The sequence below is a fragment of the Quercus suber genome, unplaced genomic scaffold (assembly GCF_002906115.3).
Source record: "Quercus suber isolate HL8 unplaced genomic scaffold, Cork oak 2.0 scaffold_740, whole genome shotgun sequence".
Classification (NCBI taxonomy): Eukaryota; Viridiplantae; Streptophyta; class Magnoliopsida; order Fagales; family Fagaceae; genus Quercus; species Quercus suber.
Window position 1 is genome coordinate 274825 of NW_027070178.1, and position 15400 is coordinate 290224.

Below are 15400 nucleotides of genomic sequence, written 5' to 3' on the forward strand. Positions count from 1 at the left end.
AGAAAAAGATGATCAACCGATTCCCCATTACACTTGCACATGTAGCACCAGTCTAATATCCAAACCTTCCTTCTTCGTAAATTGTCAATCGTTAAGCATTTCCCTAAAGCAACAGTCCAAACAAAGAAAGCTACTCGAGAAGGGATCTTCTGCTTCCAAATGCTTTTCCAAGGAAAACAATAGTCATTAGAGCCCATTAAGAGGATTGTAATAATCCCTAACCGTGAAGCCCTTCTCTCTAATAGATTTCCAGCACATCTTATCCTCACCAAGCCCTCTAACCGACGCACCATATATGGTATCCATGAAACTATCTAGTGCCTCAAGTTCCCGGGCATGTACACCCCTAAAGAAACTTACATCCCAAAACAGGATTCCGTTATCAAACTTCATAACCTCAGCCACACTAACCGCTTGATCTCGGCAAAATCTAAACAATTCAGGATAGCTGACTACAAGAGATGTTTCTCCACACCAACAATCTTGCCAAAATTTCACCCTAGACCCATCCCCAATATCATATAGAATGCGGCGAAAGAAAGTAGGCCATCCCCGACTAATATTTTTCCACAAGCCAACACCACATGGACCATTAGTAGGCCTAGTACACCAACTACCCCATTCACAACCATATTTCACGGCTATCACTTGCCTCCAAAGGGCAGCCCTCTCCATCCCAAATCTCCATAGCCACTTCCCAAGCAAAGCTTCATTAAAAAGTCTTACCTTTCTTATCCCCAAACCACCCGAAGCAATGGGAGTGCAAACAGTAGCCCATTTAACCAAATGGAATTTTGGTTCATCACCAATGCCACCCCCATAAGAAATCCCTCTGAAGTTTCTCAATTCTGTTAGTCACAGAAACAGGAATAGGAAATAAAGATAGAAAATAAGTGGGTAAATTAGATAGAGTGCTTTTAATTAAAGTGACTCTACCTCCCTTGGATAAGTATAAACGTTTCCATCCTGCTAATTTCCGTTCTATCTTCTCCAGAATTGGGTTCCAAATTGCCTTATCCTTGCATTTAGCTCCCAAAGGAAGGCCTAAATATTTCATTGGAAGGGTACCTTGTTTACAACCAAGGACATTCAACAATAAGTTGAGATTGTGCACCATACCAACAGGAACCAGCTCTGACTTACCCAAATTTATCTTCAAACCAAAAACCGCCTCAAACCAAATGAGAATCATACGGAGAAACAAAACCTGATCCAAATCAGCATCACAAAAAATTAGAGTGTCGTCCGCAAAGAGCAGATGTGACACCTCCAAAGATCTTCCCTCTAAATGACCTACACCATAGCCTGACATGTGACCATCATGGACAGCTTTATCCAACATTCTCCCAAGGGCTTCCATCACCAAGACAAACAAGAAGGGGGACAATGGGTCACCTTGTCTTAACCCCCTGGAGCTCTCAAAAAACCCACAAGGGGTGCCATTTATCAAGATAGAGAAACGAACTGTAGATATACCAAAGAAAATCCACTGCCTCCATTTAGCAGAGAACCCACTCCGTTCTAGTAACTGCATAAGAAAACCCCAGTTGACATGATCAAAAGCCTTCTCAACATCTAATTTGCAAAGTATCCCTGGCAAACCAGTTTTCACTCTACTGTCAAGACATTCGTTAGCAATAAGCACAGGGTCAAGAATCTGCCTGTTCCTCACAAAAGCATTTTGAGAAGGAGAAATTATATCTTCCATGACCATTCGAAGTCTGGTGGCTAAGACCTTAGCAATGATTTTATAAACCCCCCCAACAAGACTAATGGGGCGAAAATCTTTGACTTCAATTGCTGGATATTTTTTAGGGATGAGAGTGATGAACGTTGCATTCAAGCTCTTCTCAAACTGACCTTTAGCGAAAAAATGGTGAAATACAGCCATAAGGTCAGTTTTGAGGATACCCCAACATGCTTGGAAGAAGGCCATTGGAAACCCATCAGGTCCAGGTGCTTTGTCGCCATTAAAATTCTGTATCACATCAAAAATTTCTGCCTCCTCAAATGGTCTATCTATCCAATCAGCATTATCACCGGATATCCTAGGAAATACCAAGACTTCTGGAAAAGGTCGAACAACTTGCTGCTCTGAGTATAAATTCATAAAGAATTGAGTAACACAATCAGCAATCATACCTTGATCAAAAGACAAGGTTCCATCAACCATAAGGCTCTCAATACCGTTATTTCTTCTATTGGAATTAGCCATTCTATGAAAAAAATTTGTACTTGCATCCCCCTCCCTCAAGTGTAGCATCCTAGACTTCTGCCTCCAACTAATCTCTTCTAAGAGAGTAAGCTTTTCAATCTCAGTACGGAGATTAACTTGTTCTAACTTCTCCTCAGCTGTTAAAGGTTGAGTCTCCTCTCTAACATCCAAGTCATTCAATTTGTTCCATAACTACTGTTTCTTTAAAGTGACATTGCCAAACTCTACTTCGTTCCATTTTTTTAGGTCCAACTTCAAGGCTGCCAACTTCTTAGCTAGTATAAAACTCAGGTTGCCTTGGAACAAATAGGATGCCCACCAGGTTTTCACTTTATCAACAAAATTCTCCACCTTCAACCACATATTTTCAAAACGAAAAGGAGTTCTACCTCTCCGATGATTCCCCCCCCCCTCCAACAGAATTGGGTAGTGGTCTGAAAGTACCTTAGACAACCTTCTCTGTGCAAATAGAGTGGTGAAATGATCTGCCAAAAGCGGAGAGAAAAGAAACCGGTCTATTCTAGAGGCAGAAGAATTGTTGGAGCAAGTATAAAGGCCTCCTTCCATTGGTATATCCATCAGTCCATGAAGAGAGATAAAATCTGAAAATTCATACATAGCCCGAGTACTAATTGTAGCCCCTAATCTTTCCGATGGGAAGCGAATTATAGTAAAGTCACCTCCTAGGCACCATGGCACATCCCACCAACTAATCAGCCCTGTCAGTTCCTCCCACATCTTCCTACGCCTCTTGTTCGAATTTGGCCCATATAAACCAGTAAAAGCCCATTCAAATTGATCGCCTACGTTTTTAAATTTGCATGAAACAGAAAAGCGCCCTACTGCTTCTTCCACCTTTTCCACTACCCTCCGATCCCACATCAATACAATACCTCCAGAAGCACCTTCTGAACCCAAGTACAACCAGTCGACATATGGACAGCTCCAGATACTTCTGACTATTCCTCTAGTAATCCATTCAAGTTTGGTCTCCTGCAAACAGACAATGTCAGGTCTCCATGCACGCAACAAATTACGAATCTGAAGTCTCTTCCCAACCTCATTCAATCCTCTGACATTCCAGGAAATCATCTTCAGATTCATTTAGGAACAGAAAGAGCCCGTTCCCTATTAATACCACTGCGCCTAGTTGAAGTAGAACCATAATTAATCGAGCTGAATAGACCCTTCAGCTCTGTAATACCTTTCACCCCAGAACTCTTCAAATCACGTGCTTTTTTTTTCCAAAAGAGCCCTACGATGTAATTCAGCCTCAACGGCCAATAAAAAGGTGGTAGCTTGATTTTCCAAACCTTTTAGGGACGTGCCCAGGAAGTCATCAAACCCTTTAAATCTGCTTTGGAACCACTCAGAGTAAGCTTCTCCCCTCACTGGATTCTCTACACCCAACACTTCCTGCCCTTCCATTGCCAAGGGTAGAGAAAAGGCCAGCGGTTCCACACTTAGAGGCGACAAACCCCCTACATTAGGTAGCACAGAAGACTCTGAACAAGTGTCTGAGACCCAATCCTCCACAAGTACATTATTCTCATCAACTTGGGCTGATGACACCTCCACAACATCTGGACACTTCAAGGGGACCAAGGCCAATTGGGTTTGCTCTTCCAATACCTCTGTGACTTCACCCAGGGGCAGAGAAATCTGAATCGGAACCGCCACTCTTCTTCCATCTCGAAGTTCAAGCACCCACTGTTCTAAATTCCCCCACTTCTTGCTAACGTTGCCAGTATTCTCCTGAAGTATCAAACGGATGTCTTGGTGCAATTTCTCTTCACCATCGGAGGTTTTTGCTAACTCATCGGACTCATCGAGTTCATCGGAGCTGAGAAACGCTGTATCGGACTCATCGGAGCTGAGAATCTCATTATCGGGCTCATCGGCGCCAATAAGGTCACTACCGGCACCGTCGGAGACTTTCATCGACTGGGCTAGCCTCAACAAGCTTTGGGAATCAGCTGGAGGTAGTTCGGAGTTAGAATCCACATCGCCTCTGCAAGGATCGCTGACTGAGCTCTTCGAAGCAGAAATCAAGTGACCTGGCTGGGTCTTGCCATTTTGAAGTGTTTGCTTTGGTTTGGGTCGCCAGACTGTGATGGGCTTGGGATTAAGTTTGGGCTTTGCATTGAAGGGAGCTATGGGTTTAAACTAGCTTTTATCTTCGGGCTTAAAGTCTTTGGGTTTTTCTTTGCGGCCCAATTCCTTGACTTTGGACTAGATTACCTCCCACTCACCATCTGGCCCACGCTCCAATCTCAGGTCAACATCCAACGTTAAAGGTGAATCATTGACACCGCTGTTGCTCTCTGTAATCTCAACCGACAATTTAGCCTTAGAAATTGCTTGTTTCTTCCCAGCATTCAAATCGCGTATATCATGGCTTTTATTGCTCAAATTTGATTCGGTTGAAATTTGAAACTCTGGCATTAATTGCTTTCCTTTTCTGCTACCACTACCCTCTCTCCGATCACCCTCCGGCGCTGCCTGCAGAAAAGTTTTGTGATTCTCCACTATCGGTCTCAGGACAGAGTGAAAAGGCTGTTGGTGGCAAGTGATCCAGGTGCAATTGCTTTCCTTAGATGAAATCCAAAACCTCGCCACCCACTTCTAGCTTTCCCTTCTGGCACCACGAGAAATCCTTTCCGACGGCCATGGATGAGTTCCGAGATCATTAAAAAACTGCCGTGTGAATTGGAACCCAATTGCAAAATAAAAACTTTCTCATCATCCCTAAAGGTTCGTGCACAGTTACCAGGAGTTTTATTAGACATTAGATCCTCCACAATAGCTAGCAAACACTTAGCGCTTTCTCTGCCCATGAAAACTGATCGGAGAGAATCCCGACTTCGCTCAAAAATGCATAACATGAAATACGTACCTCCCTCCTCAACTGAGAATTCGAAAGTCTTAGATTCTACGAAAAAGAAAATTGAACCCCCCATAACAACAGAGGACAACCACAAGTTCTGTGACTAATTCGAGGTAGCCAGGCCTCTCAATTTTGTGTGCATCCAATATTTATTTACATAATCTTTTAAGAGAGACTTTTCAATGAGAACATCCAATCCAAATGTAGGGTAAAGGCCAAGACAATCTAGTATTTCTACTATATAATCTTTGTCCTTCATATTGTTCAATGACAAAATGATATCACCACTTATAAATTATATATACCAAAGTATGAAGATTGAAAAGGGGAAATGGTATCTAAACTTACAAAATAACGTTAAAACTTTGTAGGTCAAGGAATATGTTCTTATAGGGGAAAGAAAACAAAATTTTCCCTATCCTACCAAGTTCGGAAGGAAGTATCATATTCTTTTTTTTTTTTTCCCTGTCTTGGATTTGATCAAGGCAAATGTGTTCAGGCCATTTTGGATATAGAGGGTCTATTTTTCAATATGAAATGTACTGACTAGCAAGAACACCCAATTTCTTTTCCTAACTCTTTTCTTATACACTCATACAGAATATACTATATGTTGATTTGACAACTATAAATATTTTGCATTTAAGTTTTAAAATGTAACTCTATTTATTACATGGATAATTTTGTAACATGTTAGGAAATTGCCTCAAATTCCAATTGTGACTTAAAAAGTTAATTGGGTTTCCCAGTTGAGGAAGAAAAAACTAATTTTTGTTTACTTGGAGTGGAAAAAAAGGCTATTACTTGGAGTGGAATAAGAACCTATTACTTGTTAAATAAGTAATGTATTCCTTGTCCAGGAGTTAATAGGAAAAGAATCTTATAAATAGATGCTACTACAAAGAATCTGATGGCTTTGGCCCAAAGGTCCTCCCTATGGAGAGGGAAAAATAGAGCATAAAAAACAAAAGAGAAAAAAGGATTTTCGCTTGGGAGGTAATGCAAGAAGAGAGATAACAAGGTTTGCATTTTCTCGACAACATTTTTTGTAAAGCACACAAATCAAGCAGAATTTATGAAACTTTGTTTGATGTTGCAAAGTGAAGAAAGAAGAAGAGCCACAGAGAGCAACCAAGAGAGAGAGTTGTGCATGGTGGGAAAAATGGAGAGAAGAGTGCGAAGTATTGCTACCTGTAAGATAAATAATTAGTGTGTGTGAGAGAAAAAAAAATAAGGAAATTTTATTTAGCCATGCGATATTAATAAGAGGATTTATTATTGTATGGTGTGGATCTCAAATTAGGCTTAAACTTGAGAGTATTATTGTAATTGATTAGATAATAGTCAAATAATTCGGAATTTGTCCATGGTTTTTCCCTTCAAGGAGAAAGGGCTTTCCACGTAAATATGTGTATTCTTGTGTGTAATTGATATTTTGGTTTAATAATTTTGATAATAATATGTTTTAGGACCTAACAAGTGGTATTAGAGCTTGGTTGATTTAGTTGGTGGATTCTTTGTGTGAATTAAGACGGATGACCTTACTTTGATTAAGGTGGAGATATGTAAAGAGGAAAGAAGACTACTTGATTAAGGTGGAGCTATCTTAAGAGAAAAGAAGACTACTAGATGGAATTTGAGTCTAAGGTGCAGATTGTTGGGACATTGCCTTAAATTTCAATTTGACTAGGAAAGTTAATTGGATTTCCTAGTTGAAGAAGGAAAAATTAATTTTGGTTTACTTTGTGTGGAAGAAAAGGCTATTCCTTGGAGTGGAAGGAAAGTCTATAACTTGTTAAAGAGGTAATGTATTTCTTGTTCGAAAGGGAATGAGAAAGGAGTTTTTTTTTTTTTTTTTTTTTTTTTAAGTAATATGATTTATAGATATAGAAAAACCGACACCCTAGTACACAGGAAGTGTACAAAGGTCAACAAATCAAGAGCAAAAATTACATGAATCCAGAAAAACCTATGTAGCACGGGCACGGAAATTTTGGCTCCGTACCCGTGTCCAACACGTGTCAGACATGGGTACTAGTAAAACATGCCCAAAATCCGTGTTTGAGAGGTGTCCCGTCCTTTTTTTTTTTTTGAATTTCGACACAGCATCGTCATGGCACCGACACGGTGGACACAGCAAATCATAAAAAATAATAAATAAATAACTAAAAAGCACAGGATTTTGACATCTAGACATGCACTTACTGTTGATCTTGTGCTGAAAAGCCTAAAAATTTGTTGCCTCTTTTCTGAAAAGCCCACACAGCAGACAGCACACACACAGACACACTCCCAATCCCTTCTCACTCCTCAGCCGAGCCCCTCTGTCCTTTGTTTGTGCATAGATCAGCGACTCTGGCGACCCCAAAGCTTGTCTGCCTCCGCGGTTTCTCTCTCTCTCTCTCGATCTCTCCTTCAGGTATCACACTTCTTCTCTCTCAAGTGATCTTTCTTTTTTCTTTTTTGCTTTGGCCCTTTGGGTTTGGCCCTCACTATATAGAGATATATATATATATTGTTTAGTATTTTATATTTTCTTTGGTTTATTTTAATTTTATAACTTTTTTTTCCCTTAGCCTTTGCCTCATAATATTTATGGATTTAGTGATTTTTGTTTTTGTGTGTCCTGCTATAGTTTTTTTATTTATTAAAGTTAAATATTGTAGGTAAATTCTAGACATAAACGTATTTTATGTCTAAAAATATTTGAAAATATACCTAAATATAAATGTTAATTAATTAATTAATTAATTGCCGTACCCACGCTATGTCATACCCTTGTTTTTCAAAAATTGCCTTACCACCGTACCAGTACCCATGTCGTACCTGTACCCGTGTCCGTATCCGTGCAACATAGAGAAAAACAAGAAAAGAGGAAAATGATGGTTTCGCAAAGTTGACAACCAATCCAATAAGGTTCTAAAGAAAAAAACTTCGAGGTCTGGCATGGATCTCTCATCATCTTCAAAGCACCTACAATTTCTTTCCCTCCAAAGACACCACATTAAACAAAGGAGAACAATTATCCATATATGTCCATTTCGATGACGACCAAACCGACCTTGCAAGGAAGCTAGGAGCCCAACGATTGACTTAGGCATAACCCAACTTATTCCAAATAATCCAAAAAAACCATAGACCACAGATCCATAGCCACCAAACAATGAAGGAAAAGATGGTCACCAATTCATCATTTTATTTAGCACGTATAACACCAATCCAAAATCTAAACCTTCCTTTTTCTTAAATTGACTATCGTCAAGCATTACTTAGGGTCAATTGAAATCAAAACCAAGCAAAACTTAGGCATCAACACCTAAGGGCGTTAGGAATCAGCACCCAACTATGGGAAAATCTCCAACCTAAATATCATTAATCAATCAATTTTCTATTCTAAAATACAAATAAACCAGATGCTTATATAGAACTAGAGCTTCCAGGAAATAAAGAGATAAAAGATAACAACTAAAGAAAAATAATCCTGACTAAACTCAAATACTAATCCCTATCTAATCTCAAATCTAATACCTATTCAAATAAAAGTCTACAATTATCCAATTTCCTATAAGATAAATACAAAAAACTGAAAATGTAAATTTTAAAATAATTTTGGTTTTGCTCCTACATCACAGACCAGTCTTCAATCTAGTATCAAGACATTCATTAGCAATAAGAACAAAGTCAAGAATGATGCAGTTCATTTTTTAAGCTAGTTGTTACTAGTGTTTATGTTGTATGATAAGCTCCTTTTACTTTTAATAGTTTTTATAACTTGTAACAAAAAGTTAGTTAGCTGATAAGTTGTTAGTGATAAGTGCAATAACCTATTAGTTAGTTAGAGAAGTTTGTTAGGCTTTGGCCAATCACATGGCAGCCACATGGTGGGTTCTTGTAAATAACTCAGCAGCTTGCTTATGTAACTATAAATAACTAAGGCCCTCATTGTAACTAGTTGAATTTGAATCCAAGAAATCTCTACTTATGAGGTATTATTCCAAGAGTGTGTCTCTTGAAGAGCTAGTTCATTCTTTCTTTTCTTTAAGCAACTTAGCTTTCTAAAGTAGTTTTCCTTTTCACCATTTTCCTCCATCATAATTTGGTATCAAAGCTTGAGATCCATTTGGGAATTTGAGTTCTTTCTTGTCTTTTCTATTCTACAGCATAGCCTATTCAAGATTCAATTCTTGCACTCATTTTCTTATCCTCTACTAGTGAGCCTAAGTATTTTTGTAGATAACACCAGTAGTATACAATAGAAGGAACAAGAAAGCTTCTATAACACATGAACCTGAGGTGTAGGTTCATCCTAGGCATCAGTCAACCAAACCAAGAAGGAGAACCCCAAGTGACATTGGAGTAGATTGTGGAGCTACTAAGGGGGCAGCTTGCTCCCTTGACTGAGGAAGTGAGAAGAAACTAGCGTCATCATCCTAGAAATGATGATGAATCTGCTGAAGATGCTGAAACTGACAGTCACATCAACTTCAGTAACCCGATTCGTAAGCCTAGAGAAGGTGTTCCAGGGAAAGTGTCTGTTCCTCCAAAGGGAGAACCAAAATGGGAATCAAAGTTCAAGATTGAGTTACCTGAGTTCAATGGTAACTTGAACCACGAAGGTTCTTGAGTGGTCTTAAAACACCAATTCAAGACGCCTTATCTTTACAACTATGGTCTGTCTTTGAAGCTTATAATAGAGCCTTGATGTTTGAGAAGCAACTTGCAAGAAAACATTTCAGCAATTTCAAGCTTACGGTGGTAACAAAAGTACCCAAGTCAGCACTCAAGGAAGGCCAACTACTAATAGTGTGTGCCTTTCAAGATTGATAGTGTAGGTCTGCCTTCAACTTCTGGTGCAACCAAACTTGTCCCTAAAGCAACACAAAGTTTTACATTTAAGTGCAACAAGTGTGGAGAAGCTGGGCACAAGGCCCCAGATTGCAAGAAAGGGGGAGTTAATGCTCAAGGCAAGGGTAAAGCTTTGTTGATTGAAGGTTGTGAAGACCAGGAAGATGAAGAATTCCCAATGTATGAAGAAGCAATTGTTATAGGGGACTCAAATGAGGAAGAAGGCTTGGCTTTGGTCATGAAGAAGACCCTGTTAGTATCAAAACAGAAGGAGTAGGAGGATTGGTTAAGAAGCAACATTTTTCACACCACTTGCAATATTGGTGGCAGGATTTGCAACTTAGTTATTGAAAAGGAAAGCTACTTTAGAAAGCTAAGTTGCTTAGAGAAAAAAAAAAGAATGAACTAGCTCTTCAAGAGACACTTGGAATAATACCTCATAGGTAGAGATTTCTTGGATTTAAATTCAACTAGTTACAATGAGGGCAGCCTTGCTTATTTATATTTACATAAGCAAACTGCTGAATTAGTTACAAGAACCCACCATGTGGCTGCCATGTGATTGGCTTTGCCTAACAAACTTCTCTAACTAATTAATAGGCTATTGCACTTATCACTAACAACCTATCAGCTAACTAACTTTCTGTTTCAAGTGATAAAGGCTATTAAAAGTAAAAGGAACTACTTATCACTAGTAACAGCTAGCTTTAAAAATAAACTGCATAAGAGAATCTGCCCATTCAAAACAAAAGCATTTTGTGAAGCTGAAATGATATCTCCCATGACCATGCGAAGTGCAGTAAACACCCCCCACCCCCCCACCCCCAATCCAAAAAAAACAAGACTAATAGGGCGAAATAGAGGGTGCTACAACCAAGAGAGAAAAAATGGATTTTTGCTTGAGAGGCAATGCAAGGAGAGAGACAACAAGGTTTGGGTTTTGTCGACAACGTTTTTTGTAAAGCACATAAATCTAGAAGAATTTCTGAATTTTTGTTTGATGTTGCAAAGTGAAGAAAGAACACGAGGCATAAAGAACAGCTAAGAGAGAGAGCTGTGCGTGAAGGAAAAAATGGAGAGGAGAGTGCAAAGTATTGCCATATGTGAGATAAATAATTAGTGTGTGTGAGAGCAAAGAAAATAAGGAGATGTTCTTCAACCACGAGACATACAAGGATTTGTTATTGTACGGTGTGGATCTCAAGTTATGCTTAAACTTGAGAGAATTATTGTAATTGATTTGATAATAAGAAAATAATTTGGAGTTTATCCCGTTGTTTTTCCCTTCAACGAGAAAGAGTTTTCCACATAAATATTTGTGTGCTTGTTTGTGATTAATATTTTGGTTTAGTAATTCTTTTGATAATATTTTTTGGGACCTAACATTATGTTGGTAACACTAATGATGGGTTTTGATGGACTTACGGAGGGAACTTCCTTTAGAGTATGTATGATTGATAAGTTTATTTAAATTTTAGTCTGCTCGCCTGAGATCTCAAAATAAAAATTAAAATTAAAAAAAAAAAAAAACACTTGATATTACTTAATTAGAAGACAAAGATGTACTATATCAGAGTTCAGCCTGTGCTTTCTATAGATGTTTACAGAGGGGCGATGATATCAAAAAGAAAACTACTCTTTTTTCCAACGATTTTTAGGTCTTGTCCATAATTTTATAGCAAAATATCACACAATAACCCCTTGTATCACACGATACCTCTGTGCCCAAAATGATACATGGGCACAAACAATACATTTCTTTTCAGCTTCAATATGATACATATTGCATGTTACATCTTGTGTAGCATGTCATACTAACGACTATAAATTTGTTGCATTTAAGGTAACTCTCTATATTATAAGAATAATTTAGTAATGTTGGTAAGATTAATTATGGGTTTTTAAGGCCTTGTCAAGGGAACTTACTTAAGAGTAAGTATGATTGATAAGTTCATTTAGATTTTGAACTACTCACCTACGAGCTCAAAAAAATCCCTAATTTTTTTTTAGGCACGATAGAATTTCAACTTATGGCATTCACTCTATAATGATTGCTCATGCTAAAGAGAACAAGACACCAATCAATTTTTTGTGTAGACAAGGTTCAAATCTCAAATCTCTTATTCGACAAAAAAAAAAATTACCAATTTGCTAACTATAACCCACGTAAAAAATAAATAAATAAAACCCTAATATTACTTAGAAGACAAAGGTTTATTAAATTAGAGTTCAGCCTGTACTTTCTATAGATGTTTACCCAACGTATTTTAGGTCTTGCCCACCACTTTATAGAAAACTGTTTTATTTTTATATCCCTTTTCACCTCTCTCTCTCTCTCTCTCATTGGGACTCAAAAAAAAAATCCTTCATATTACTTAGAAGAAAAAGTTGTATATAATTGGAGTTCAGCATGTACTTCATATAGATGTTTAAAGATGGGCATACAATATCCAAAAGAAAACTACCCTTTTTGCAAAAGTTTTTTCAGCCTTGTCCACCATTATAGAGAAGTGTTTTTTTTTTTTTTTCTCCTCTCTCTCTCTCTCTCTCTCTCTCCTCTAATTATGTTCAGGAAAACGAAAAAGATTTTTTCAGCCTTGTCCACCATTATAGAGAAGTGTTTTTTTTTTCTCTCTCTCTCTCTCTCTCTCTCTCTCTCTCTCTCTCTCCTCTAATTATGTTCAGGAAAACGAAAAAGTATATACAAATACATACATTTCCTTTTCAAGATAAGAGATTCAAATACAAGAGACTTACAACATTTGTTTGAACAATTCCAGGAGATGCACATAATACACAAATGCCAGATTCAGCAGGTAGCCGCTTATGGAGGACACTGCTAAACATAACCTGCAATCCAAAAGCAACCATTTAAACATAACATCCCTATTCTTTTTGGGGAGGGTGGAGAGAGAACAAGGTGTAGTTCAGATAAATTTCATTGCCAATAAACAAGACAAATTGACCATACCCCCAAAAGCTGGTCAGCGGCAATATAGGTTAAGATTAGGTTTTCTAGTGTCATTGATGCAAGAGAACATCTAGAATTATTTTGGAATTTATTATTTTAGATTTTCTTTATCTCATGTTTTGGTCACCTGCTGTATACTTCCTCTATACTTGGGTGACTCCATTTTATGACTTTGAATAAAATAAAATAAAATAAAATTTTCTTTATCTCATAAGGGGATTATCTTTATCTTTTGGAATAGAATTTGAGTTCAATTAGGATTAGTTTTCATGGATTTTATCTTTATCTTTTTATTTCCTAGAAGCTCTATAAAAGCTCTAGATGGTTTATTTTATATTCAGACTATTATGATTAATAAATTTTTTCATGACCCGGTGATCTCACTAAATTAAACAAAACACCCCAACCCATAAAACCCATACTTCTTGGCCCGGGGTCTCAACCTAACCCACCCATACCTCCAATCATTCGCAAACCCACCCATAATTAGCATACTAAACATTTCTCAACTTTCTCACCCTAATTCTCAATCCACACTATCACAACCACCATCCAAACATCCTATCCTTGTCGATTCTCTCTTTGTCAAGGTGGTATCAATGTCGGCCCAAACTGATGGTCTTCAACAAGCTGACCAAGAAGCATGCAACATTGATGTCATGGTGGATAAGGGCTAGGATGAGGCAGAGAGTTCCAATCATGTCCTTCAAATGTGTCCTCTTGTTGAACCTTTGTCATTGGTATCTCACACCGTCCTTGACTGGGTGATGGAGGAGGTAGTGGTTTCCAAATAATTAAGGAAGACTCAATCTTGTGGTCGGTTGTGTGGGTACTGCAAATTTTGCCACTGTTGGATCAGTAGAGAATTGTCCCAACTTTGAGGTTGCTCCAAACACTAATGGGCCTTCTGTTGGGCAGGCCAAGTCCGATGCTTCTCCAAAGATGGTTTCTCTGATTCTATCAGTCTTCAAGCTCCCCAATATGAATCGCCACCACGAGTTTCTGGGAGAAAATTGTCTCTTCTCTCTGTGCTGGGTTCTGTTTCTAATGAGGATGTCATGCTATTGTTGGACTTGATCAACCCCACGGGGTTAGTTAAGGATAAGGATGATTGTAATGCGGATTTTGTACCTCTGGCTAAGTGGGTTTCGTATGGGGATACAGAAGTAGCATCAATGGAGGGTGACCTGGATGATTTTTGTGTGGAGGATGTTCTAGAACCATCAGTGTGGGTGAAAAGGATAGTGAAGGGTTTTGGTAAATTTGTGGGCTTTCCTATTGATTCATGTGAGAAGTAGTGTATTGCTTTCTTTCAAAAGCTTGAGGAAGTGTGAGAAAAACAAGCTGCTTTAGGTAGTAGTCTTCGTCACACTGGCTCTTCAACTAAAAAAGGTATGGGGGAATTGAAAATTTTAGTTTCTATTGTCAATTATGATAGGCAATCTAGGTGTCGAACTAGAGGGAACCTAAATTCCAGTGGGTGGGCTCAGTTTTTTGTCCATGAATTTGAAACTCCTATCTTGGAATGTAAGAGGATTAAACAATCCTCAAAAGAGGGATACTATGAATAATTTACTCAAGGAGTGGAAATGTGATAGTGTGTTTTCAAGAAAAAAAAAAAAAAAAGGACTGCGCTAATTCTTTTGTTGTGAAAAGTCTTTGGGGTATCCCTTTTGTTGATTGGGAAGCTTTGGATGCAATTCACACAATAGGGGGAGTTCTTTTGTTGTGGGATAAAACAGTGTATGAAAAAATTGATTCTATGGTTGGATGCTTTTCTGTTTTTGTCCTATTGAAGGGTGTGGTAGACAAGTTTGTTTGGCTTTGTACGAGGTGTATGGTCCGACTACTGTTGGCCTCAGGGATGCTCCGTGGACAGAACTTGATTGTGTGAGAGCAAGGTGGAACTCAGCTTGGTGTGTTTATGGTGATTTCAATATCATCAGATATCCAGCAGAGCGTCTTGATTGTACTTCTTTTAGTCCAGCCATGTTCAAGTTCTCGGATTTTATTGAGAGAAACTCTTTGGTTGATCTACCTTTGGTAGGTGGTGAGTATACATGGTTTCGTGAATCCGATAACTCTTCTATGTCTAAAATTGATAGAGTTTTGGTGTCCACTGATTAGGAGGATCATTTCTTGGATGTGACTCAAAGGCCTCTTCCTCGGGTGATTTCTGGACATTGCCCTCTTCTTGTTGAGGCAGGTGGTATGTCAAGGGGGAAGAGTTCTTTCAAATTTGAGAATATGTGGCTCAAAGGCTCTTGGTCCAGATAGCTTTACTATGGCCTTCCAAAAATGTTGGTGTGTGCTTGAAAGGGAGATTTTGGCTTTCTTTGCAAACTTCCATAAAGAATGTATCTTTGAGAAATCTCTCAATGCCACCTTTTGTGTTTGATACCCAAGAAGATTAATGCAGTTAATATTAGAGACTTTCACCATATTAGCCTTGTAGGTAGTCTATACAAGCTGCTATCAAAAG

At 38.4% G+C, this 15400-nt stretch overlaps 1 protein-coding gene across 1 annotated transcript in view; it reads right to left on the minus strand.

The window, feature by feature from the left end:
• The window catches only part of LOC112004914 (dehydrogenase/reductase SDR family member FEY), a 43086-nt gene that overhangs the window by 17928 nt on the left and 9758 nt on the right, over window positions 1–15400 (minus strand). The window contains exon 5 of the mRNA XM_065766765.1: window positions 12705–12797. Coding sequence (XP_065622837.1) covers window positions 12705–12797 — 93 coding nt within the window. The remainder of the gene's footprint in view (window positions 1–12704; window positions 12798–15400) is intronic.